This window comes from Nelumbo nucifera, chromosome 5, assembly GCF_055504915.1.
Source record: "Nelumbo nucifera cultivar China Antique chromosome 5, China Antique-T2T, whole genome shotgun sequence".
Taxonomy (NCBI): domain Eukaryota; kingdom Viridiplantae; phylum Streptophyta; class Magnoliopsida; order Proteales; family Nelumbonaceae; genus Nelumbo; species Nelumbo nucifera.
Window position 1 is genome coordinate 2,291,968 of NC_142653.1, and position 26,939 is coordinate 2,318,906.

The following is a 26,939-nucleotide window of genomic DNA, read 5'->3' on the forward strand; positions in this document are numbered from 1 at the left end:
GAGGATTTTATGATTGTCAGAAACTTTAAAGGAGGTTTTTGTATTTTATCCCTTTTTTTAATTACAATGAACCTAGTTACATTCACACTTTATTTGCACGTTTCCAAATGCAGCTTAATAAATTTAACTAAAAATGGCTTTAATATTAATTCATGACTTTGATATTGTATATCAGTATATGAAATATGACAAACAGAATATAGTGAAATTTTTTATGAAATTAATCTATTCTATTTATTAAAAAATAAGACACTCAACCAAACTCTATTTATAGATAAAATAAAGAGTTTAAAACTTTATATATATATATATATATATTATTATTATAAAAGTATATACATTGTTTTTCCCTCCACGTGGATTATAGATTAACAGTTAAACCATTTGGGTCAACCATAATGTTATGTTTATAAAAAATAAATAAACGCTTGGTATAAATGGTTTTCTATGACATGGTGGGTAAAAGTTGATCGAACCCGCAATTATGACTAGATTATCTGTCAAAATCAATATGGAAGCAGTTTGTTCGAATCTGAATGTTCTTCTGCTGGCAGGTCCTGTTATTCTGGATTTCCGTGGTTTGCGTCTAGTTGCTGGTATTAAGACTTTCTCGTTTTCTTCTCTCAGTGAAAGGGGGATGTATTTGGTTCCTACCTGGTTGGCCGACATCCATCGTGTCAAGTGCATTTTGTATGTTAATCATGGTGAAGATCAAACAGCAGTGTTGATCATCACCATGTAAGAAACTCTCTGCTTAGCTAGTGGGCTTTGTTTTCATCTGCGCCAAGTCTAACTATATTAGTTTAACCATTCTTGAGTAGGGATATCTATTTTCTCCATTTCGGCCAGTTACTCCTCCCGGACTCCTGTGGAAGTTGTCTTTGGTGGGGTGGAGAGTAGTCTTGTTCTGCTCCATTTTTTTATTATTTTTTGTTATATATAATATAAGTAATAAATAAATAAAATAATATAAACATAAAAAATTTCCACTTATTTGATTAAAAAACATAAGTTAAATAAATTATCAATTATCCTTTAAATAGAATTTAAAATATCATCAAATTCAATACCTAATAGATAATAATATCTATATGATTTGTAAAATCCTAAAACCTATTCCTATCCCAAAATACATTTTTTAATAAAAAAAACACCCCATTAGAACAAATACACAATGGTTAGGGTAAAAATGAATTTGCATTAGCATCCTAGAGTGTGCCCTACAGACGTCTTACAGCCCATTCCAGCAATATATTGAAAACATCTTCCCATGGCAAGTAGAGAATATTCCCAATGCACACTAAGATGTGCATGTGGGGCGCCAATCACATCTTGGTGAAAGTTGACATCTCCAGATGGGAATGGGCGAGATTGGCTTCTATACAATGTTCCAATTGCCTTTTACAATCTTGCATTGGGAATATCTTCCCATAAAATAAAGGGATTATAGTTTATAAGGGCAACTTTTGAGCCCTAATATCAATAAAAATAATCTTTTTAATATAATTTCTAAAATAGGTTAATTTTTTTAAAAAATATATCAAATAAGGGCAAAAACACTTTTCATCTTCTTCCTCCTCCAAACCACTGAATAAATCTCTCTCAAGATTAATAAATATTATTCATAGATCTCTACATTTTTGTTCTTTACTTCAAGGTTTTTTTTGAAAGAACTCCCCAAGCCCTAACCCCTGTTTTGGTATGAAAATAGGATTTCAATGGGCTAAACACTGTCTTGAAGAAGAAACCTATCAATTGAATCAATGCACCAAACATTAGAACAATGATCCATGTAATTAGCTTGTGAGATAGTTGAGGCACTGACGTCAATTTCGTAAGCTGAAAATGAGTACTTGGCTTTGATTGTAGTAGATGATGATTGAAACCACCCCACCATCTAAGATCCCAAATCTTTGCATGGTGAAAGCAACAACAATGAAGGTGCCACGAGTCTTCTTGTTGGCATACTTGGAAATAATCGTGGTAGAAAGTGGGTAGTCACCACCGATGCCGAACCCGTGCCAAAAGCAAAATAAAAAAAAAGAGAATCGCCATTATGCCTTTTGGAGCACTTCCAAAAGAAAGCCCTAAAGCGAAAAACAACGTTGAGAAGAACAGTCGTTTCTGATTTGTTCTTCTAGTTCAAATGCCAACGTGATCCATTCTTATTGGTAGGTTCATGCATCCCGTGAACCCATGGATTCACAAGATATGAACTCAAGAAAGAGAAAGATAGAGACTTGAAACCAAAGGTGGGGACATTTGTTCAGTGGTCTAAAGGAGGAAGGAGATGAACAATGTTTCTACCATTTTTTGATATTTTTTTTAAAATAAGGTTACCTTTATCAGCTATAATCCCACACATAAACAAGGAGATATTCTTATTGGAAGGCTATAAAGGCTACTCGAATGAGACCGAAGCCAAATTTAGGATGGGCTAGGATAATAAATCTATACTTCTTTAAAGAGCATAAATGGCCTCGATAATGTTTTTGGAATTTTTTAGGACAAAATTTACCCCTCTACATTTAAATTTATTGGTAAAAAGTGAGGGCAAATAAGGTAATCGATTATTGATATTAAATGAGCTAAAAAGAGATAATTTTATGATATTCAATGCATTCAATTCCATCTCAATAAATCCAATATTTAGTTTATTAACTTGAATTCATGTTCAGTGAATCTTATATTTAAGTTAATTTTGTTTCTTCTCATCTTTAAGTTCTATCAATTAAATCCATATTTAATAAATTAACAATTCCAATAACATAAAAGCTTATACTTTATCTAACTAGAAAAAATAGAGTTTTCATCTAGGTGGTAGTGAGAAATTAAACCATTTTGGGTCAAATTGGTTAATCCATGTTGCCACGATGAAATAATAAAATTTAAAAATAGATAGAATGAAAAAAATATAAATTAAAAAAAAATGGGAACATTTTTAACATATTCAACAATAATAAGTATGATAAATAAGAAATATTTTTATTAATGATGGAAATTGAATGTAAAATCTAAAACCAATTGGAAATAAAAATATTTTCATATTCTATTATTAAATCTTATATTTAATATATATTTTTCTCATCATTAAATTCTTGTAATTAAATCTACAATATTAATTTTAATAGTATAAAAATAAATATTTTGAAAAGTAATTTGAAAACAATATCATTTTCTTCCCTCCTCGTGGTGGGCAAACAATTCAATCATTTGGGGTCAAATGGATTAATAAACAATTCCATAATTAAATAATAAAAATTTTAAAATAAATAAGTATGAAATGTAATAAGTATTTTTATTAATGATGAAAATGGAATGCCAAATTTAAAATCTACCTAGAAATGAAATGATGTAATAGTCAAATAATAAAATTTTTAAAAATAGAAAATACAAAAATAAAAAAAGATGGAAAAAAATTTGGGCACATATCTAATGCTATATATTTATAAAAAAATAAGATATTGGGTACATCTCTAATATTATGCATCCATTATATTGAACAAAAATATGTATTATACATAAGAAATTTTTTTTTTCAATGATGAAATGTAATACAAAATTTAATGTCAACCTACAAATCAAACTATTTTTCTTTTTGGGTGGTGGGTTAGTGTTTTGGGTGAAATTAAATGATATCATAGACAAACAAAAATTAAGTGTGATAAGTAAAAATTATTTATATAATGTAAGTAAAATATATAATTTAAATGGAAAATTATAGTCAAAGTCGGTTATACATTTAAAATTAGGTTGTAGGTAGGTTTAGAAACCAAAAAAACTCTGACAACCAACTCTACATTTCAAATTACAAAAACCCTCGCCATGTCATCAGAAGCTTATGTGGCCGTTGACAACATATGACTCTTAATCCATGTTGGACACAAAAAAAAAAACATATATGGAAAATATGTTTTCAGCTTCTCTCCCACTCCCTCTGTCTCTTGATCTCCCTCTCTTCTCTCTCACTCTCGCAGTCATCTCTCGATCTCCTACTCTCTCAAGCCAAGAGCTTCTTATGAACTTTTATCAAATTGGTGTAATGATTTTTGAACTACACCAAGTTGGTCTCGAGACTAAAAACCATTTTTTCTTATTTTCCAATCACCTAACATTAAAGGGCAATTTCAATATAAGCTTTTTGTTGTGTCTAACATGGATTAAGAATCCCATAGAGGTAATAGCCAAATAAACCTCCAATGACATGATAATTTGAAATGTAGAGCCGATTGTTAGAAATTTGTTGATTTCTGGACTAACCTGTAGCCTAATTTTAAATGTCCAAGTTATAAATTTTTCTAATTTAAAATTAGTCTGGAACCAAAGCTATTTTATTATCTAAATAGTGGGTCATTGATCCAACTTTCCTAAAAAACCCATGATATCATAATTAAATAATAAATGTTTAATAAAAGATAGAACACCAAAAAAAATGTATAAAATTTAAACATTTAAGAACATTTATAATGTTATATATTCATCATATTAAATAAAAATAATTGTTAAAATAAAAGTTATTTTAATTTATGATAGAAATGGAACACAAAATTTAATAATAATAATAATAATTGTTATTTGGTACAAACATTTAAATTTATTTTTAATCATATCGTTACATTTATTAATTTTCAATTTCTAAAATTCAAATAATTAACATCAACAAAAATTTCTCTTAAACAACAATGCGTGATTAATTATTAGTAAATAAATAACAATAAAAAATCGCAGCAGGAGAGCTCGGATGATCTTCCCACTGGGCACAACCCACAGTCGCCCCACAGCAAATCCCTCCTTGCATTCCCAGTAAGGAGATGTTTCCAATGCACGGGGATGATGCGTCTTAACAGTTGCTGGTTCAGATGCGAGTCGAGATGTGCTGGAAACTATAGATGTGTAACAGTTGCTGGTTAGAAGTCTGAAATAAACCCAACGGCTATTCTCGACCTAAGTTCCAGAATTGCAGCAACGGAGAGAAGCTATTAAAACCTTGGATGGTGAGGAATAAGCGGTTTGACGGTTTCCCATCTGTCTCCGGCGAAAACCCCGTCTTAGTCGCAAACATTAATCGCAAGCACTAGTGTTGCTCTTACTTCCACTGAGGCCTCTAGTATGCATAGATCCCTGTAAGTACTAAGTATAATTCGTCCATCCATCTGTACAAGCATACATAGTAAGAAGCGAGTCATATGGTCATATATAATGTTACCCTCTTAGCTGTTTTCTCGTTTTACAGAACCAGAACACCTCTTCGCTTGATTGCAGATTCTTTCTTTAAATCCAAAGCGCATGGAAAGGTACTTTTCTCTCCTCCAAAATATGGAATTTTGAATGAATATCAGGAAGTACGTTCGATGATATCACATGATCTTGATTTTTCCCCTTTTAATGTAACTACAAATGTTGATCAGAGGCGAAGGAATGTGGCCGAGAGAATGGAATCCTCCCTAACCTCTGCAACTTCAGGAGGTATTTATTCAGTGGTTCTGTTTGTTAAATGGGTTAAGGAAAACTTTTATAGGGTCCCTTTTTTTTGGCTTCATACGCTCACAAGCCACGGTTTTGGCGTTTGGAAATTATATAGCACGGAATTTATAATTTCAACTTGTGTTCAATAGTAATTTGAGGCACGGGTTTATCATATATTCTGATAAAAATGGGATGGAGGTCGTTTAAAAATTTTGAGATCTGTGTAGCAGCTGCGTTCACCACTGCAAGTCTGGCTGTTGGGAATCTGCCGCACCAAGCTACAAATAATTTGACTTCAGCAACCCTCGTAAGCATCAAAGAAATTGTGAATTGATAAACTAGACAAAATAGAGTGTACAAAGAGATCCAAAAAAGACAAAATACACTGGACTGCCTCCTTCAGCAATCTGGCGAGAAGACTAACTAAGCAACTATGGAGATCACCATACAAGAACGATAACTTGCCTTTCCATTTCCCAAAAAACCACTGAAACCTATATCTTTACCCAACTATCCTAAGACCGAACTCTTTTCTGTACCCTAACTATGCAGCCAAAACCATTACACCAAATAATATTTTAACATATCTAAATTATATCCTATTAGTTATATTATATATAATTAAACATTTTAGAGGCCATTGCTTGGTCAATGGAAAAATCCCAGACTGTATTAGTGAGAACTGGGGTTCAAGTTAGAGAGGGACCACCATCATCATCATCATCAAGCCTTATCCCAACTATAATGGATCAACTACGTAAATCCTGCTTTGCCATTCCATTCTATTTGGTCTACCCCATAGCCCTTTTAGCCCCTTTAACATGCAACAAATCACTTCTTTTTACAGCTGCTGTTGATAGTCTAAGTGTACCCTGATTTGCAATTATTATTAAATTTACATATCATATATTCCATTTTAGTCCTGCTTATTCTAAAACCTTTTGTGCCATCTAGGCCACATCTAGTCCACTTTATGCTAAATTTAGGTGGTTAGGTCCATATCTCTAGTCCACCCCCATCTAGGCCTCAGATGGCTGGGGCCAACATTGGGTAATGGCCTTTATCATAAAACATTTTCAAGTACAAAAGTACAAATAATATACCTGAGATTGCCAATAGGTGGCTGCCTATAACCACATTAATGATAATTTAAAGAGAATGCTTACTAGCTATCAAACATGTAGATTGATGTAATTGGTGTTGGCTAGGCAAGCGGATCACCTAGGTGGCACTTTAGCTACACTCACAATGTATGTGCTTCTGTATATGTGTCTTTGTTGGGGGTGGGTGTACATGTATGGAATAGTTCAAGTAGAACCCACAACATTTACTCCCTCCTCTATCTTTATGTTTTTGTACTTCAAAGATTACATAAGATTACAATATCTTTGTTCACAGGCGACACAGGTAATAATCCTTTTGGACTCAAAGGAGAATCAGTTACAGGGTCCACACAGGTGCAAATTGTCAATGCACTTCGTTCTGGTCGGAGAGAGAGAGCTTCCGCTATGCTATCCAATCTTTGTTATGGGAATTATTTATTGAAAGCTAATGATTTTGTCTATATTCTTGACTATTGTGCAAGATCTCCTGATCCACTGGTAAGTAGAACTATGGGTTTTACTTAAATGATAGAGATAAAATCTTATGCTGAATCTGTGAAGGCTGCAACACCTATGTATGGAACTATGGATCAAGTTGCACCATCATTTTGTTCTCATTTGGACTCTCTCAGAGTTAAGTTTTGCTTGGCATCTCCAGTGCCAAACATGGGTAAAAGGACGGATGTGGTATTTTTGCAGTCATTATAAAACTCTGGCCATGTCTTATATATTCTGATATGTTTTACTGAGGTTTAGGTGGTGAGAGAATTTTTATATCTTATTTTAAACAAATGATATAGAGCTGAATGTAGGGTTAGGATTCAAACAGTTGACCACTTTAAGGTGGGATAAAGTTGATGATGACAATGGTGATATAAACAAAATCCTTAGGATCCAATTTCTTTTTTTCTTTACAAAGTGTTAGATCAAACCTGATTGCTATGGTAGATAAAGTTAGTCAACTTGGCATTGACATTTCCCCTTTTCCTTTTTTTTTTTTTTGGGGGGGGGGGTTGTCTTGTCTGGTTAGATAAGTTGTTAACCAGCTTTCAGTCCAAGATCATTAGATGTGAATGTGATCTTTAACATTGATGACACAATACATGGCCATCCCTAACAGAAGATCGTGACACCTACCAAAGTCCTAGGTCTAAGCTGAAGTGATTTGATCACCTGATCTCTTGATTAGTTCAGTTGTTTATTTCTTTTCTTGAAGCTTCCAAAAGATATGTGTCAAATAACAGAAAGTGTATCCAAAACAAAATTACTTGCAAAAGGTACATGCTTAAGAGTCCATCAAATATTGTGGCCCTTTTACTTTGAAAATTTGTTATTGGGGAAAAAAGAAGTGAAATCCATCAAATGATGGGCACCAATACCTTGCAGGTGCATAGTTTCTATTGTGTAGTTAGAGCTCAACAATTCCTTACTTCCTCTATCCTAACTATTGTAAAAAGCCATTACCCTATGCTGGTCCCATTTATCCTGGGTCTTGGGAGGGGTGGACTGGATACATACCTAAACTTTTGCAGTTTTAGCATAAAATGGCTGATATTGTACTAAAAGCTGTGGTGCCACACTTGTCAGCCCAAGGTTTTACCATATCAATGGCCCTTATTGTTTCCATCTTAATTGAGCATAATCCTGATTAGTTATGTTGCTGCTTTTTGGATGTAGCAGTTATTGCAGATCTTTCTTTCTCATGCAGTTTGTTTTGGAGACTTGGAAATTTATGGAAGAAAAAGGGATAGTCATGAACAAAAGATGCTACATGTCCATCACGAGGGCCCTCAGTAAAGGAGGTTACCTTGATGAGGTAGCAATTATTATTTTTTTAATATTATGTTAATATGTTGCATGGTTATTGTGCTAATATCTTGTTTTATTCTTATTTGTGTTCATTAAAAGAAACTAGTGAAGTGGGAGAGATGCATGGGAAATTCAGTAAACTAGGATTTAAACTACTAAAGGTAAGGATTGGTACTACATGACTATATGGATGTAAAAAATTGGAAAATCAGGGGTTAGGTAGCAAGTAGTAGCATAAAGTTTTAATAGGGGTGCTTGACACATATCCCACTTTTTATATTACTCCAATTCTTTTCTTACATATATATTAATAAAAGTTGAATGGTTTAAGAATCAAGAAAGGGGAAGGATTAGTACTGATAGATTTAGGGTTTGAAATGGTATGTTAGAAATGTTGGAATTGATTCTTGAAGGGCTTAACTAAGCAAATATACTTACAATTTCTGAAATTCTATAACGAGATAGCAAGAAATTGAAAGAACAAATTGATGAGAATTTTGACAAAGGGGTGTCAGGAATTGTATGAATTTAGGTCGAATTGGACTTGAGGTTAGGCTGTCCTGGTTGCAGCCCTACAGATTAAAGACCAAAGCATAATTGCAAATAAGTGTCTTGAAAAAATGGGAAAATCTGGATGTAAATACTGAGTACTTGAGTCTACTTCAACCAACTTACCCATCTACTACCTCCCAGCTTTTAAGATACTATTCTTAGTTACTAAAAGACTAGAGAAAATGATGAGACTTTTTATGGGAGCTAGGAGACTTTAAAAGGGACCATCTGATAAACTGGGATCTGGAAGTAAGGAATTAGGTAGTTTGGTAATTGGGAAGATAAGATAGAGAACTGAGCATTGTTGGGCAAATGACTTTGGAGATTCCTATTGGACACAAAAAAAAAAGAAAAGAAAAAAGAAAAAAGAAACTATGACATCATGTGGTGGGAAGCATTAATGGACTTACATAATACATACTAATGGATGGAATGTTGGTTTAGCTGCAAGGACAATGCTCACTTCTCTTGGGTTTTCTAAATCTTTATTCCATGTCTTCCTTTAAAGATAAAACAATGTTTCACTTTGCCTTTTCTTGGGGTTTCTTGGGATCTAGGTCCCAGAAGAGGATTGAGTGATTTTGAAGTGCTTGAAGCTTTTTAATCTATTAACTCAGATTTAGAATCCGGGTTCCTATTCCTCAGGGACTTTCTCACGTGCATCTTTCTTTAAATTCCTTTCTTCTTCTTCAAATACCCTGCATACCTTTCTGGTGAAAGAGATTTAGAGTGGACGAATACCACCCAATTGGTGCTTATCCCCACACCCTTTGTAATGCAAGTTGGAATAGGAATCTCCATCTGTTTGTCGTGGGAATTTGGTTGCGGTTATTTGCTCTTTTTGGGCATAGATAGACTCCTCCAATAGATGTGTAAATTTGGAAATGCACAAGGGCAAATGGTACATTGGACTGTATAGGAAAAGAGGAATGAAGGAACCTTTATTGACAAGGCTCTCTAAAATTGCAATCATCACATCATTACTGAGAAAGTAATCTATTGGATTGAAACATTTCTTTAACAACTTATCTATGGACTAGCTTAGAAGTGGCACTGGATAACATTCTCTTCTAGACTTCTACATTGTTATGAACCGAAGGCCCAGAGAGGCAGAGCAGCAGGAACCGGCCCAGAAGGATGATCAGCGGCAAATTTCAGATACGGGTCTATCTATTTACTTGATGAATTTTCCATGACTTACAAAGAGGATTAAATTTCAATATTTTATACATATAATGTCTCCAAATTCCAAAAGATGGAAAATCAAGATTCTGAGTTTTTTCCCCTAGATTCGGTTGCTATGATGTTTATACCATTTCCTTTTTGAAATGTAATGGACGTTATTTTTGGTTGATAGCAAAGAATTATTGAAGGAATGTAATTTAGTTCAGTTGACAGGAACATATGTACAAAAAGTGGAGACCATATGCTTAATGCTTTCTTGACTCACTTAGAACCACCTTCCCTTACAATGACAAAATAACCCTTAAACCGTCCTCAACCCAGAACAAAATATAGCAATCCAATTTTATTGAAGCATTGACCAGTTGAGGACCAGACCAACTGCATCACTAACTTGTTGGTTGATGCTCATGATGCAGTCACCTAAGACAACTAAGTATCAACTCAGTCAACTAGTCAATTATTGACTATTTAACCTAATTAACCACAAAATCATTTCAAATCTTTATTCATATGTTCATATCTCTAATTATTTGAAATAATATAGAATATGTCTATATTTTGTTATAAAATAACAGAAGGCAGTTTTCTTAAATTTAGAACATAGTCATTGCCTAGTCATCACATCAACTAGAGAGGCCTAAACAACTAGTTATTGCTTCACCACATTGACAACACTGCATCAACCACACTTTCTCGTATCAAACTAAGCCTGAATTTCTTCTTCCCCTCTGAAGATACAAACCCACCACTGTTGCAACATGGGGTTCAGGAAACTCCCAATTTTTAGCCTGTCAAGCATGTGGTTTATTGGATTTCATTTTTTCTAGTGCTAGCCATTTAAAATGCCATGGAATTAGGGGGGGATTGGAATTTAGATTCATTTTTGCTAAAGACTCAAATGTAGCTGTGTAGAGTGTACAGGATCTTAGTTTTTAATACTAGGTGCAAACTCTATTTGGTTTGGTACCAATCATACTGGATAGATTACAATTACTATTTAGTGGGACACAAAGTAATTGAACGTTAGGATTACTGTCTTATATTGGCTTGTTTCTACTCCATTGTTACCTATTATATGTGTGATACTTTAGTTTAGATCTTTATATCATTCTTATTCTTTCTTCAGGCATTTAATTGGTTGGCATTTCTTGGAGATGACCATCAGAAATGCCCTGTTCTTCCCATGTGCAATATTTTCTTGAATGGATGTGGTCAGATGCAACGCTTGGACCATGCTAATTACTGCTTGGATTTAATGGAACACCAACTGACAGGAAAGTCTGAAGTCACATATTGGGAGCTTCTCAAGGTTTGTTCTGAACTCAGTGCTAGTAATATATATAATTGTTTCAGGATGGAGTTCGGAGATGTACTGTTATTACTGTTTTGTACCGAGGTATTCCACACTTCATTAGCAAGATAGATGGATGTTGGATCACGTTCTGAGAACCAATGTGTTTGCCTATACACCAATGCAGGAGTTCCTGTTGTTACCTTCCCACTTTTTTCTTTTGTCTCATTTGGAATATAATAAGATCATTTACCTGCTATGTATGCAATGAACAGAGTTTTTCTACTACTGCAAACATTTTACTGTTTACAGTAAGTATATATTGTTTCAGCCTGTTATCTTGTTGAAGGGCAACATAAATGGGGCTACACGCTACTGCTTAACAAATGCCCTGATAATTTGTTACATGATCACCAAGAGGAGATAACGAGGTTTAGGTTTACTGACTTGCTTGTGTTGTGTTCATTAAGAACCATTCTTCAGTACATAATAGTGTTTATCAGTATCAATACAGAAAATAACTACACAATGTTGCATGTCTTGGTCTCTTGGGTTATGTTATAACCCAACACTACTAGTGGTTTCTTAGGTGCTGGTCCTAGATCTACAAAAATACAGGATGCAACGGTACAGATTCTGTATGACATTCATAGCTATGTAATTATTTTTTGTATCTGTACGAATACCACTGCTTGGTCCCATAGAATTTGGTTTCTTTTAGATGCATGGTATTTTCTTGCTTACCTTTTCTTTATGCTGGTAATTTCTCATACAAACATACCCAAAAGACCCGTCTACATGATACCAGTAGGGATACAAGTCCCGGTGTGTACCTTGGACTGGAACATCTTCAATTGCATAACTCTATTCATATCATCTTATCTGTTACAGTTCTACTTTTTTTTTTCATTGGATGGTCAAAAGAAATAGAGCAAACACCACAGAACAGCGCAAAATCAAGCTAGTTTTTCTTGAATAGAAGGTTGACCCTATCAAACGATCATTGTGCTCTAATTGATAAGATCCTTTGACATAAAGAATTCTTCTTGGTCAAACTTATCATTGTCATTGGTCTTGCCATCTGCACTACATGGTAGTATACTGTTGATTATTTTCAAACTATTTTGTGCATAGATTCCTTGAGGACATGCATTGATTGATAAACTAATTTGTTAATGTTGTTCTGCATATGACCAATAACTAACAGAGGAGCTTATTTTTAAACAGATTTGTCATTAGTAGTTTTATTCTCCTTGATAAGTTGCCATTGGTGAACTTTGTAATGGAAACTTGGTAAGAATTGTTATTCTAATTTGTATTCATGCCATCCAGCTTGCAGTTTGGCAGCAAAGTTTGTCCACAGTCCATGAGATATGGAAGGAATGTACGAAATACTATAACCCAAGCATTATTTTGTTGCGAAAATTTATTTGGTCTTATACAAGGTTAAGAGATCTGGCATCTGCATACAAGGTTTTGCAATATATGGTGGCCCTGGCCTTCAAGAGAAGTGATTTTGTTAATACATCTGCTGAAGGGAAATTTCGGTCTTCAAGATTGGACATTCCCATTCCTTCAAATATTGAATTAGCTATTGAAAACACTATGGAGAAGAGCCCCTTCCTAACTTTGTCATCTCTTGAAGACTATTTGCCAAAAATGGAAACAGATACAAGAAGCAAGAACATAGACATAGCCAGTAGGATAAGTCCCCTTCCTACCTTCTTCACTCCTTGTAGCTTAGATCTCTCAATTAATATTACTATCTCTTTTCTATTCACAGATAAAGAAAAGACTTGTCACTGTTTCTGTTGATAACCAAGGGAATTAACATGGTTTTTGCATGGAAAATATCAAAATACAGAACCAGATAGTGCTGGGCTCTCTTTAACAAGGAAATATATTGACAGTATGCGGGTTATGAAGGTCCTGAGGTGGTCTTTCAGTGATGTAATACATGCATGTGCTCAATCAAGAAACTCTGAGCTTGCTGAGCAATTGTTCTTACAGGTAGCTTTTTTTGTTAATTTTTTTTGTTCTTTTCTAGATTTTGTGATTTTCTTGAAGAAACCCAGAGTGAAAATTTTCATGCTCTTCATCCTATTAAATCCATAGTAAGCCAAAATTTTGTTCCAATGGAAAAAATGGTGATGATGAATTTACCATGAAAATTCATGTTCTTGCTGTTGGAAAGAAGATGTGGATACAGAGTGCTAGTTAATCTGATTTTTTTTTCTTCTTGGACCTTCTGGTAATTAAGGCTATCATCATGATTTAACAGGGATTTGGATATGCTTCTTTTTCCACATTGTATTGATTATTGTGTTTGCATGATATACTGATCTGAAGTCCTCTTATATATAGATGCATGATCTTGGCTTGCAACCATCAGAGCATACATACGACGGCTTCATTAAAGCTCTTGTTTCTGGTAGAGGTGTTACTGATGGCATGGAAGTGGTGAGTTTTCTTATTAAATTTTATATGAAACTATATTTTCAGTATAGTATACTGTTCATTTTATTCTTTGCAAATACATCTCTTTCTCTCTTGCTGCCTTCTTTTATTTGAAAAGGCAAAAACATGCTCATCTTTCTGCCTTCTCAATCCTCTGGACTTGACACATTTTCATGCTTAACCCATTCATGTTTCTGCAGGTAAAAACAATGGAAAAGAGCAACTTGAAGCCATATAATGCTACTCTTGCAACCCTTTCAATAGGTTGCAGTAAAAATTTAGAACTAGACTTAGCTGAGACTTTTCTTGATCAAATTGTTGAAAGTTCATATGCTCATCCTTTCAATGAGTTGCTTGCAGCATGTGATGTTATGGTAAGTATTTTCTTCTAAACTCAAAATCTCATATTGTAATTTGTCTCTCATGTATTATGGTAGCCTTACTCATTTAAATTTCTGCAATAAAAAATGAACAGTTTTAATAACAACAGAAAATTAGAGTGGAAAAGAATTTCCCACAGAGAATACTAAAAATCTTAGAAAAATTTACATTTTCTTAGATAGTAATTAGGTCAATTTCTTGCAAATCCACATGCTAATTCCTTGAGTTCTCTTAAGCTTGACAATTTGTCCTACCCCAAGTATCTTATAGCTAGTAGGGACTGTAAGAATACTTTAGGATGAATTATTAGAAATTGGCCAAGGTATTGATGTATTGTTTATTACCATAGAAGGTTTGGGGGCTATGACTTCCCAGCTCAACAACTCATTTCCATTTTTTCCTTGCTGCACTAATGCTAGGATGGACATAGTTGGCAATGATAGGAATTAAGGAATTATATTTGTTTTTTGAGAGAATTATATTTTTTGATGGCTAGGTGTTTCTATATAGGATTTTTTCTTATTCGTTGTTCCCCCTCTTGGGCTTTCTTTTTCTCATTTTGGCCCTAGTGGAAAAAGGAAAAGAAAGAAACAACAGCAACCATTCAATGAATCTCCTCCTAGAGATGTCTTTAAGTTCAACTTTGGTAGTTGTTCTTTCTAGTTATATGGAACTAGCAGAGTTTGTCAAAATCATGAATTTGAGGAATTTACTCCTAAGGAACCTTTTGCTATCATAGGTCAGGAGCCAAAGGGCTATGTAATACTAGGGCAGAATACAAAGACTATTATTGTATCTAGTGCTGATGTTTTAAAATCTAATAGAAGTTATCTTATCTTTTAATGATAAAAAACGGTGATGCCTCAAGAAAAAGAACCCTCCACCCGGTAGTCAGTCATGTGGCCATCAAATAGATAGAAATAGTTCACACCAAGTCATTAAAGCTTGCCACCTAGGTCTTGGGTGAGTCCCAAATATTGTACTCTCCATGGTTGTCAAGGCGCTTAGGGGAATTAATGTGACAGTGGAGTGCCTAGTTGGCTAGTTACACAGGCAAAAGAATTTTACAAAGACAAAAACTAAGGGGCCGTTTGGCAAGTCTTTTTTGAAAGATCTTTTGGAAGCTCTGACAGTCAAAAGACGATGTGAGCTTTTGCATCAAGATCTTAACAGCTTGAAGACCATTTGGTTAAGGCACATTTTTCCGCGTGAAGATGAGTTGAAAAAAAAAGGCGAAAAGCTCCATTTGGAGCTTCCCGAAAATAGCCCGAAAAAGCTGACAGCCCGCGTGAAAAGACACACCAAATGGGGCCTAAATTTTAGGTTAGTCCCCTAAGCTCGCATACCAATCAGGATGAATTATGTATTTGATCCCAAACTTTATAGTGGCCAGTAACTCCCTTATCCTGTTTATGAAGCACCAAGGGGCAACAACCTGCTCCATGATATCTACAAGGACTTGGGTGTCACTCTCAATGTGGAGTTTTCCATCAATTGTAAGAGTAGGCCAACCTACTCCTAGAATGGCCTTCACCTCTGCTTCTAGATTCATACCCATGCCATGCTCCAACCTAAATGCATGTAAATAAATAATTCTTTCTGTAGAACCATTTTGAACTTGCTATAGTTAAGGATGTTCAATGTCATAATCTGGTCAACTAATTAAAATGATTGCTTCCATCCTTGGGGAAGCTTCCTCCCAAATCTTGTGCAGCAGGTCAACTTAACAACTTTGATCAAAGATTCATAAAGGATCTAACTGAAAGTACTTTCACAGATCCACTTAATGCTACAGTTGATGGTTTAGACAGGCCCTTGGGTTCAAAGGGCATTCTTGTAACATGGGAGGAAGGCCTCTTTTTGTATAGAGATATAATACCTATAATTGATATAATACACGTTATCTAAGCTTCGCTCGACTGGGGCTTCCTTATCTCTTAAGCATTGTTGGAGACAATATGAAAAGATCCCCTACAAGGCTAGTTCCATTAATGGATATATATGTGGAGGCATCCCAAATAAATAAGATAGGAAAAACTCACCAAGAACCTTCTGAAGAAGCAGCTCAAATTGATTCCCCTAATGAAGACCAAGAATCTTGTGAAACAATTTGGTATTTCCCAAGAAAAGGGGTTTTTCCATATGGAGACACTATTGCCGCTTCCCTTTAATCAGGTCACTCCCCTCTCTGTTTTAGTAAATGCACTCTATTAAGATAACTTCAGATCATATCCCTCATCAAGTTTCTTTTTTAATTAATGCCAAAAACAACTCTTTTAAAACTCTGAACAATTTCTCTAATTTTACTACTCATGATATTATTAGGAACTGGAAGATTGTGGCATGCTCTTCATTGGCAGGAGATTGTAAAGATATTGGGACGAATGGGCCTTAGTTCGTTTCTTTTATTTTAGTGGTGTTTATGTTTTATTAGTGGGCCTCAATTATGGGCCTTGTTTTGCATTCTTATTATCTTTATTGAGCTGCCCATCCTACCAAGGGCGTCCATGTAATTGTACCTAAATTACAATTAGATCTAATAAAAAAGTTTTAGGGGACTGAGGAGAGGATCAATTAGCTCTCTTCTTTCTTCTTCTTTCTTCCATTCTCTTCTTCTGGACTCTCTCTTCTTCCACCTTTTCTTTTCTTTTGGTTTATTTTCAGATTTATTGCAGGTGTGATTTGCAACTGATATCCAATGTTTTAAAACGCGGAAGTGTGACATGAGGTGTTCCACTACCTAGAGGCGTGAAGCGTAGTTCAGAACGCAAAAGGTGTAAGCCTCCCGAACACAAGCAGCGTAAGCCTCCTTAAGAGGAGGGGGGTTAGGAGGAAGGAAACTGTGGACCCCACATTGAGAGTACTCGTGTGACACCCTGAGATGTACTTAGACTTAATTGATTAGGATCAGCTTTCCTAGTAGGATAAGGATAAGTTTTATTCTATCTTATCTAGGATTAGTTTTATTTTAATCTTATCTTTTATTGCCATGTAAGCATTAAAGTTCTTTTACAATTAGGAAACCATGTATATAAATTAAGGAGTGGGGCGGCTGTTTTAAGCACTCCAACCAATCTCTTCTTTCAAAGCTTCTCCCACGAGTGCTTCTTCTCTATCTCTCTTCTTCTCTTCTTCTCCTTTTCTCCTTCTCTTTTATTTTCTGTTCAAAACCTAGAGTCTCTGTAGTCTTGTACGACTACTATAGCATTAGTTGAAAGGGGGGTCTTGTCGAAAAGGGGGGGACAGGGGGTCTGGGGGGCTTCGCCCCCCAGCCAAAGGGGCAAGGGGAAAACCACTTTCTTTCCCCTTATCTTTTCTTCCCTTCCCTTTCTTTTTCTTTCCTTTTCTCTTTTTTTTTTCTTCTCTTTCTTTTTCTTTCCATTCCCTTTCTTTTCTTTTCCTTTTTTCCTTTTTCTTTTTTTTTTGTCTTTTTATATAAGATGTGCATGAGGCGTACGCCTCAGAGGTGTCAGCACCTCTGGCATACGCCTCAGGGCGTTTTGGGAGCGCCTCCAGGCGTACGCCTCCCATGCCTTTTAAAACACTGCTGATATCTTCACATATATCATGGTCACCGCAGGTTTGGGAGTGGGAGGTGCAACCATATATCATGGTTACCAAGAGGCGTACGCGTCTTGGTAATCCAGGTAACTCTGAAGTGGGAGGTGCATCCAGAAATCATGATATTAGTGCTACTCTCTGGTCCTGTCAGATTTGGGGATTCTACAATCCAGGAGGGCTGATGATTGCCCAACAAGGGATGAGGTTGGCTAAACTCCTAAGCTTTAGAAATCTAATGGTGGAAGGAGATTCCCATGTTATTTAGGGGTGGCTTACTGGCTTTTATCTGACAGTATGAGATCCTGGAATTATAAACATGTAATTAGAGAGATAAAAAGATGATTATGAAGTTGGGACTTTCTTATAACTTGTTGATGTGAAAATTTTAAGAAATTCTCATACAACATAATTCACTCAATCAAATGATTGAGTTCTTTTTTTTTATTTTATTTTATTTGGGGGGGGGGGGGAGGGAGGGATAAGGCCCTTTCAGGAAATCACATGGATAGTTCCCCTTAATTACATTCCTACAAGAGAACAGAGAACACATTTTGATTCTAGCTTAGAGAAATGAACATATAGAACAGATGAAAAAGAATAATAGTTCCCATTAATTACATTCCTACAAGAGAACAGAGAACACATTTTGATTCTAGCTTAGAGAAATGAACATATAGAACAGATGAAAAAGAATAATAGTTCCCCTTAATTACATTCCTACAAGAGAACAGAGAACACATTTTGATTCTAGCTTAGAGAAATGAACATATAGAACAGATGAAAAAGAATAATAGAGAATTCTTGGAAGGAAATTTTCATTTGCATATCTTTCTTTACATATTTCAAGTTTACAAGAATGATAGAGAAAAGAATATAATTGAGAAAGTTTATAACATCATATTTCTCTTTTTTTATACAACAGTTTCTTTCTCACTTCTTTCTTCTTCACAACAAGTCATAGTCAATCAGACAAAGACTCCGGTTGTAGACAGCATCAATCATCTGGACTTTGCATATAGGAAGGGAACTATAGTCTGTCAAATTAAATATCTGACTATAGACAATTTTTACTCCTCCATTCTTCATCTGCATTTGAAGGGAACCAAACCATAATTGGCCTTTCAGAACAAGGCTGTAGATGGGTCAATCCCTAACCTGTTTTGGTAGAGGAACAGGAACCATAATCAACCAAGTAGAAGCACATGGTCATAGATGATTTCTTGTCCTCTATTTCCTTTCTTACAAGTAAATGAAAGAGAGGAGAAGAATATGCAATGTGAAATTAAAAGAAATGTGCAGGGGGTATTTGCAAAGAGGACTTCCCTTCTACCTATGTCGTTGAGGTTTCTTTATTGTCTTCTTTGTCTTCCTCTTTCTTCACGAAACTTCTCTGTCTTCTCTCTTTATTTTGGATTTTCTTAGGACTCTCTCTATGAATGTTGTTCCTTAAGACATGATATCTCCGAAGGGGAGGGCTAAAGCCTCCGTCCAAAGAGCTTAAATACAAATTGAGGTGGTTATGCTATTAACCCTCTCCCCCTAGGTGAAAGACACTTGGCCTTCTTAAAGAGAGGGGGCACCTATATGGGGCACCTCATTTAGTCTAGATGGGATTTTGTTACCCCACTAACCAATCAATCTATTTGGGTTATAAACTATTTCAAATTTATTTCATATTATGGGTTTGTTAAAAATTTTACCTTCAACATAACCGGGCACCAAGTAGGGGTGTAAATGGATCGAATTCGAATCAGATCAGGCAATATTTGAATTCAAATCATTTATAAAAAAAAATTTGAATTCGAATTCAACTAATTAATTATTTTAGGTAATTAATGAATATATAAAATAAATATTTTATGCATATAGAGTATATAAATTATTTATATAATTTAATTATTATATATATAAATTATATAAAACATTTTAAAATTTTATATATTATATATAAGAATTAATTAATCGGTCGAATTCGGATATTTATCAAATCGAATTAGGCCATATCCGAATTCGAATCTGATTAGCTAGTCAGTATAAATAGGATATCCGAATTCGAATGATTAGATATTCGAATTATCCGAATTCGATTCGATTATGTCGAATCTCAAATTCGAAATCAGATTTTTGAATACCGTTGACACCCCTAGCACCAAGATCACCTTGTAGAGTGGTTGTTGTTTTATCAAGCAGGAGCAGACATAGATCAATTGATTCCCAAGGGGGGAGCTTGTAAAATTGAAAGAAGGAAAGGTGGGTAGCTATGCTTGCCAAAAATTAGGGATGATTTGGCACATTTATTTTTTATTATTATCAATAAAAAACTTTTAAAACTCACCCAACCGTTTTTGTATTTCTTGTTAACTAACTAAAAATTGTTGGGGGGGGGAGAAAGTGGCGGTTTAGAGGCAGAAATTTTCTGTTAAGATCCAATGGTGTAATGCAGGATGTGACCTTTTTATATTGCAGATACAACTAAAAAACCTCATTAGAGTTAACATCACATTGACCTAAAAAAAGAAGAAACAAGTAATAATTGGTTTCAATGGACTTGACAATTTTCCATTTCATGTAAAATCCAAAAATATATGAAATCCAAGCTTATTAACAAGTTAAATTATGAGAAAGTTAACATGAAAAAATCTGATACTCGATTAGTTTTCAGGTCAATTTTATGATCTGAGGATCTGATTGAAGCCAAAAATAGAGATCTGAATGCTCAGAAGAGTATTTATTGTATACTTTTTAGCTTAAAAGTTAAATTATCTCTGTTTTACATCAAGGTCCACAGGGTTCTTCTGTAATCTGAAATAAGTGATTAGAGGATTTGTGACTGGTGATAAGTTCGAAATAGGCTTAGATTTAGCAACATCTGATAAATGGAATTCTTTTTGCGAAAAAAAATATAAATAGAATTTTCTACCTATCTTGTTGTTGGTAGTTGGTTGATTCTTCTGATACTGGCTAATGCGTTGTGTGAAATCTGAGAACCAGGCATGAGAAGTAAATTAATGGAATCACAATCTCCGTATCCTTCTTTTAGTGGTTTTCTATTTAGAGAGCAGCATGTTAAATTGGGTAACGGAATTGGTCTGGTGGATTTGAACAAGGGTTTTATCCTCAATGAAAACACTTAATGGAAAGATATAATCCATGAGTGCATTAGTTGAATAAGCACCCTAACAGGGAAAGTAGCCTAAGCAAGGTGTGGCCCTCCTTTTTCAAAAGAATCACTATGTTGAAGGAAAGAAACAAGATAACGTTGGAAGTATCACTTAGAGTTCTCTAGGCATCAATTCCTAGAGGATCTACAAGGGAATCACCACTCAGCAGAATTTTGAAGGAACCTAAACCTTCAAAGGGCCTACCATCATGCTTGTGGATAGAAAAGTTCAACCATAAAATTTTCTGAAAGTAGGATTTTGACTCATGACAGTTCTCTAGGCATCAATACCTAGAGGCTACAAGGAATCACCACTCAGCAGAATTTTGAAGGAACCTAAACCTTCAAAGTGCCAACCATCATGCTTGTGGATAGAAAACTTCAACCATAAAATTTTCTGAAAGTAGGATTTTGACTCATGACAACCTTTACCTAAATGTATAAAATTAAAACTTCAGAAATTAATTCCAACCTAAATAAATCATAGTGCTAACATGACTGTAGTTTCCATCATAAAACCTAAGTTGTCTGTACTTTGCCCATAACTTGTTCAATACATCTTACCAAATAACAACGATTATGAGGTTAGTCTTTCTGATTTTGTCTGCCAACTGATTTCTATTTAAATTTGTTTCATTAAATGAGTAATCAACTGGCATTTCCTGAGTTATTTTGTTCTCTTCTTGATGGATGATAAGTTTCCTTATTGAATCTGTTTGCTATTTGCATGTTGTCTCCTGGCCATTTAGATAACTACATCATGTTAATTATATTTTGCAGGATGAACCTGAACGTGCAGTTAGGGTATTGGCAAAAATGAAGCATTTGAAACTTAAATTGGACATACGGACGTATGAATTGCTGTTTTCATTGTTTGGTAATGTGAATGCTCCTTATGAGAAGGGGAACATGCTATCAATGGTAGATGTTGCTAAAAGAATAAATGCCATAGAAACAGATATGTTGAAAAATGGAGTTCAACATAGCCATTTATCAATGGTGAACCTGGTAAGCCTGCCTCATGTGTTTTCTTTTGCACTGGCTTGTCCATTGGGCCACCAGGGTCAATTTCCAGTGGATACACTGATATTTTCTGGACCTGCCAGGCAATAGAGAAATAGAACTGAATGTGTGTGTGTGTGTGTGTGTGTGTGTGTGTTTTCCCTTTCATAAATCATTGATTATGAATCAGTAATATCCAAATAAAGGAGAGAAGTTAGATAGAGAAGTGGCCTGGCTCTACAATAGATCCCTAAATAAGGATGAAATCAGCAAGGAAGAAAAAAAGTTTGAAGGTGAACTAGAAAGGAGAGAGGTCATAAATCTTCAACTTGTTCTACCAGAATATATCTATGGTGGATTTTGGATCTTGTGCAATGTAGTAGATATGTTTCTAATGAATATCCAATGAAGTAGATACCACTGATTATTTTTATAAAAAACTACATGTTGAATTTATTAACATATTTCTGTAGCATAGTCATGGTACTGTGATAATGTCCCAAAACAACTCTCTCACGCTGTTCCCTTCTGTTAGATTAAAGACATAAATATGGAAAACTACACACTTGCAATGCACTTCTCTTTTATGTTTTTGTTTTTTTTGAAGCCCACTTGCAATGGGCTTTTCTTTTCCTTCTTATTGATCAGCTTCAGTATAGGCCATTTACTGTAGTGTATGGAGTCCCTGCATTACCATGGATAAAATTGCACTTGTGGTTATTGAGTGCATCCGGATTTAGCATTGATCTTCTTTTCATTCTTTTTCAGCTAAAAGCTCTTGGAACTGAGGGAATGATAAGGGAGCTCATCCAATACTTGCATGTGGCAGAAAACCTATTCTGTCATGCAAATACTTCTCCAGGGACAGCAATCTACAATACAGTGCTTCATTCACTTGTTGAGGCTAATGAGGTAAGCACATAATGTTGTGTATCTAATTTGCTCTTCCTATGAGCCAAAGCTGGTTTTCATAATCTCTTTGCAGTTCTATTTTGTAACATAGCAGGTTTTGCATGAAATGCAGAGTCACATGGCAATAGAGGTTTTCAGAAATATGAAATTATGTGGTTTGCCACCTGATGCTGCAACATACAATATCATGATTGATTGTTGCAGCATTACAAGATGTTTTAGGTCCGCTCTTGCACTGGTTTCTATGATGCTACGTGATGGTTTTTGTCCTCAGATTTGTACTTACACTGCTCTCATAAAGGTTTGTACTTACCTTGTAAAATTCCAAGTTTATATACGGAGAAAATTGGTGGAATTATTCTATCCATGATAAGTACATCCTAGTTTATAACACTACATGCCATTATAAGTACATCCTAGTATATTTTAATTATCAAACTGTTATCTTCTATATCTTTTGCTGTAAAAGTTTCGATGTTATTTGTTGCATCATGCAGCAGGAAATATTTTGTTACAGTTCATTAACAAAATTGAATCATGCAAAGGTACTAAAGGTTAGGTCCTAAGATGCCGCAAGAATGGAACATTGTAACAGATCACAGAGGTCATCTATGGATGTGGCTGAACTTGTTAATCATTTCCTGGCTGTTAAACATTTTGGTTTGTTTTTTTGGTATTAATAACGGTCCTTTGCCAAAACAACAGAAGTTAGAACCAGAAAGGTCAAGAAAGTTGGTCGTCACTCATTTGTGATAGCTTATTCATATTGCATGAATTTGTTGTGTTTGGCATTGCTTATTTGCATTGCATGAATTTGTTGTGTTTGGCATCTCTAGGTGAACAGTCTGAGTTGCAGTTAATATTAGTGGGATAACATCACTTGGATCTGGATTTCAGTCTTCTAATTTCTGATCTAATTCTTTTTCCAGATTCTGTTGGCAAATGAAGATTTCAGTGAAGCATTGAATCTTTTGGATCAGGCACACTATGAAGGGATTCAATCTGATGTGCTGTTAATTAATACCTTTCTTGAAGAAGCATATTTGAAGGTATTCTACATCACTAGATTGACAGAATTATCTGCTTTGGTCCTTTTTCTTTCTATTTTTTTTTTTAAGTGAGGAACTCCTGGTCTTGGGTAAGGCCATGAGGACACTACGAATAGGCCAGATTACTCATGGCATACATGCAAGGTGGCTGAACCCAATATTACCCATCAGATGAGCATGATCATGAGTTCATCATTACATAGGTAGAGATTATCATTGTAGGCCACTTGTATGCATTCCTGCACAATTCAATGATGTTGGTATGCCAATATTTCACTCTGCCTGGTAGGTGATGGTTACTCTGAAATTGCTCATTCCATGGACTACGAATATTGCATAACTGGTGTTGTGACGTTATTCTGTTAGGGACGAATTGACATGATGGAGTCTATTGTTGAGAGAATGCACCAAGAGAAAATCCAGCCTGACCCATCAACTTGCCATTATGTTTTCTCTGCATATGTGGACCGTGGTTTTCATAGCACAGCAATGGAAGCATTACAAGTTCTTAGCATGCGAATGATTTCTGAAGAAAGCACTCTTATAGAGAAGAGAGCTGAATTTGAGGATGATTTTGTTTACAATGAAGACTTGGAAACTGAGTCACGGATACTCAAGTTGTTCAAGGGATCAGAACAGAACCTTGCTGCTGCCTTGTTGAATCTTCGTTGGTGCGCAATTGTTGGATATTCTATTTCATGGTTACCCAATGAAAGTGCATGGGCTAAAAGACTTAACTCAAGCTATGGTCCAAGAAAAGCTAGCTGAAAAAATCTAGTTGGCATTTTATGCATCCCCCACCTCCTCCCCCTCCCATTACCACCACTACCAAAGGGTTCCCCAAATTTTTGACTAAAGGGGAGAACAGCATCAGCTATTGGGCTTAAGTTTACCCCAAAGTCGAGTTAGTTGAAACATTTGGGGCCTTACTCTGGCCAAGCTGTAAGCCTGTAACCAAGAGGGGTGGAGAGAGAGAGAGAGAGAGAGATTCGTATTACTTATTTTTCAGGACCTGCTGACCTAGTGTGCCTTAAGCTTATTTATTTATTTGGCTCATTGGCCTACAAAAAGGGGGGGGGGGGGGTAGCCCATCACCCATACCCAACCCCTGTCAGCGATCCCAAGTATTTTAGTTTTAGCCACCAATATCTGATGTCATATAACTGTTTTATATCAATTAGAAATTTTGATTTTTTTAATCTGGTAAATTATTGAGGGTAACCACTGGTACGTCATCGGCATTGTGGACCGTTATCTTCATCCTTTTAGACTTGGTGGCTGCCCTTGGTGTGGGGATTGGATTGTCCAGTGTCCACCCACCTAGAGACTGGTGAATATGTGATAATAGCAACTTGAAGCTGTGACGTGTTTTGCATGGAATTGGAATTGAGCCGAGGCTGAAGGTGGATGCCTTTTGAGCATGGTGAAAGTGAAATCCAACAGTGAAGAGGTTTAGCGTGATGGGCGAAGAGGAAGAGCCAATTTTCTGATCTGCACAATCTGGAGATTGGAGCCCCGGTAATTGCACATTCTTTGGGAAATTATTAGAATGCATTTTTTTCCCTCTTTAGTTAATCTAGGTTTTCAGTACTGCACCATAAATCCCCTATGGATACCGCCACTATTTCCACTTTTCTAACAATAACCAAGATAAAGAAGATGAAAAAATTCTCTCTAACCTTCAGCACTAGAAATGTAATCGTATACAAAAGGTCATTTTCCAGTTCCAATTCTACTTGTCATATACAAGCATATACAGCTTGGAACAGAAAGGAAAAGAAATTGTGTATGGCTACAAATTTAGAAGGTAGTTAGAGCTAAATTTGTAAATCGAAGTGTTTTGAGGTTCTAAGCAGACACCTTAAGCAAGATTTTCCAGGCCCCATTCAATATAAAGACTACAGGGTCCCATGGTGATACGGAATCTCGGTTTGGCATCCTAAATCAAATTACTGGACACCATCCATGCTGTTGATCACCAGTCTTACAGGTTAAACCTTCCATAACCTATATGTAGTTGTAGGATATGAAGTGGATCGGCTTCCATGACCAAGATTGCCTGTTAGTAATTTGAGATCGGATTTTTCCTTGGTACCAACACTTGCAGCAGTGCATTGAAATGTGAAAACATATCCATACTTGTACGTTTTTTATTTGTTTCCAATTCACAGCTTAAAAGGTAGTGAGAATGAAATCTCAACTCTAATAATTTAGCACAAGCGCAGGGGAGGTACAAATAATTCATCTTCCCTTTCATTTTACTTATTTATTTATTTTTTGGCAGGGTGAGAGTTAGGACGCTGAATCTCCTACCCACAAAACACAACTGTGCATTAGGAACATAACACAGTATGTGTGGTTGCAATTTCATATGGATGGGTAGAATTCTTGTGGGTAGGAAATCCGAACTGGAGAGTTAGCGACTAGACCGTGAGACACCGAATACAAATGGAAATTTGTATGCACAGCTCACAAAGCTATCTGTTCGCAAAGGTTATCATCATGTGAAAAATCTTCTGCTCCGCGGGAGGTAAAAGGCTCGGCGACATTCATATTCAAATTTGTTTTCTATTTGCTATTGATTTTTGTCTTTTAAAAAGTAAGATAAAAACCGTCACTTCTGAGTTGACTTGCTGAGCGATTGTTCTAAAGGTTGGATCGTTGGATAGGTTGACGTATAATCCTCGACTCGGATTTGACCAATTCTCTCCATACATCAAAATTCTGCATGGTAACTTGTAGCACTACTCATTAGTTATTAGTAAAGTGAATCACTTGTTCACTGGTGTTGGTAGATGTGGATGATCCAAGCCAGCAAACGGAAAACAAATAGAGCTTCTTGTTGGGCACATGATCAATAAAAAGTTCAGAACTAAACTTGTTCATCTAGATTGGCTAATTAACCAGTTATTGATGACAGATTAACTGGGTTGTGCATTTTCTTCGCCCATCTAAGAGAAACCCATATCATCCTGTGTCATTTTGTTACATTGCTACAAGTCAGACCTGTA

The 26,939-nt window shown here is 35.4% G+C and overlaps 1 protein-coding gene across 2 annotated transcripts; it reads left to right on the forward strand.

Annotated features, from left to right (window-relative positions):
- The first annotated feature begins 4,733 nt into the window (after positions 1-4,733).
- LOC104603732 (Tetratricopeptide repeat (TPR)-like superfamily protein) lies at positions 4,734-25,127 on the forward strand. 2 transcript variants are annotated; one of them, XM_019198826.2, is made up of 15 exons: positions 4,734-5,123; positions 5,234-5,294; positions 5,409-5,466; positions 6,865-7,067; positions 8,250-8,385; positions 11,242-11,424; positions 12,739-13,105; positions 13,271-13,416; positions 13,771-13,866; positions 14,064-14,237; positions 21,746-21,973; positions 22,736-22,879; positions 22,992-23,180; positions 23,809-23,928; positions 24,295-25,127. In XM_019198826.2, the coding sequence occupies exons 4-15, from the start codon at positions 7,018-7,020 to the stop codon at positions 24,694-24,696; spliced, it is 2,235 nt and encodes a 744-aa protein (XP_019054371.1). In that variant the 5' UTR covers positions 4,734-5,123; positions 5,234-5,294; positions 5,409-5,466; positions 6,865-7,017; the 3' UTR covers positions 24,697-25,127. The 2 variants fall into 2 exon arrangements, with proteins under 2 accessions (XP_019054371.1, XP_010266132.1); XM_010267830.3 differs by having other exon boundaries at positions 8,278-8,385.
- The last annotated feature ends 1,812 nt before the right edge of the window (positions 25,128-26,939 follow it).

Coding starts and splice junctions, on each gene's coding strand:
- LOC104603732 (XM_010267830.3), top strand. Junction 5,295..5,408: donor AATCCAAAGCGCATGGAAAG/GTACTTTTCTCT, acceptor AATGTTGATCAG/AGGCGAAGGAATGTGGCCGA. Junction 22,880..22,991: donor CACTTGTTGAGGCTAATGAG/GTAAGCACATAA, acceptor CATGAAATGCAG/AGTCACATGGCAATAGAGGT.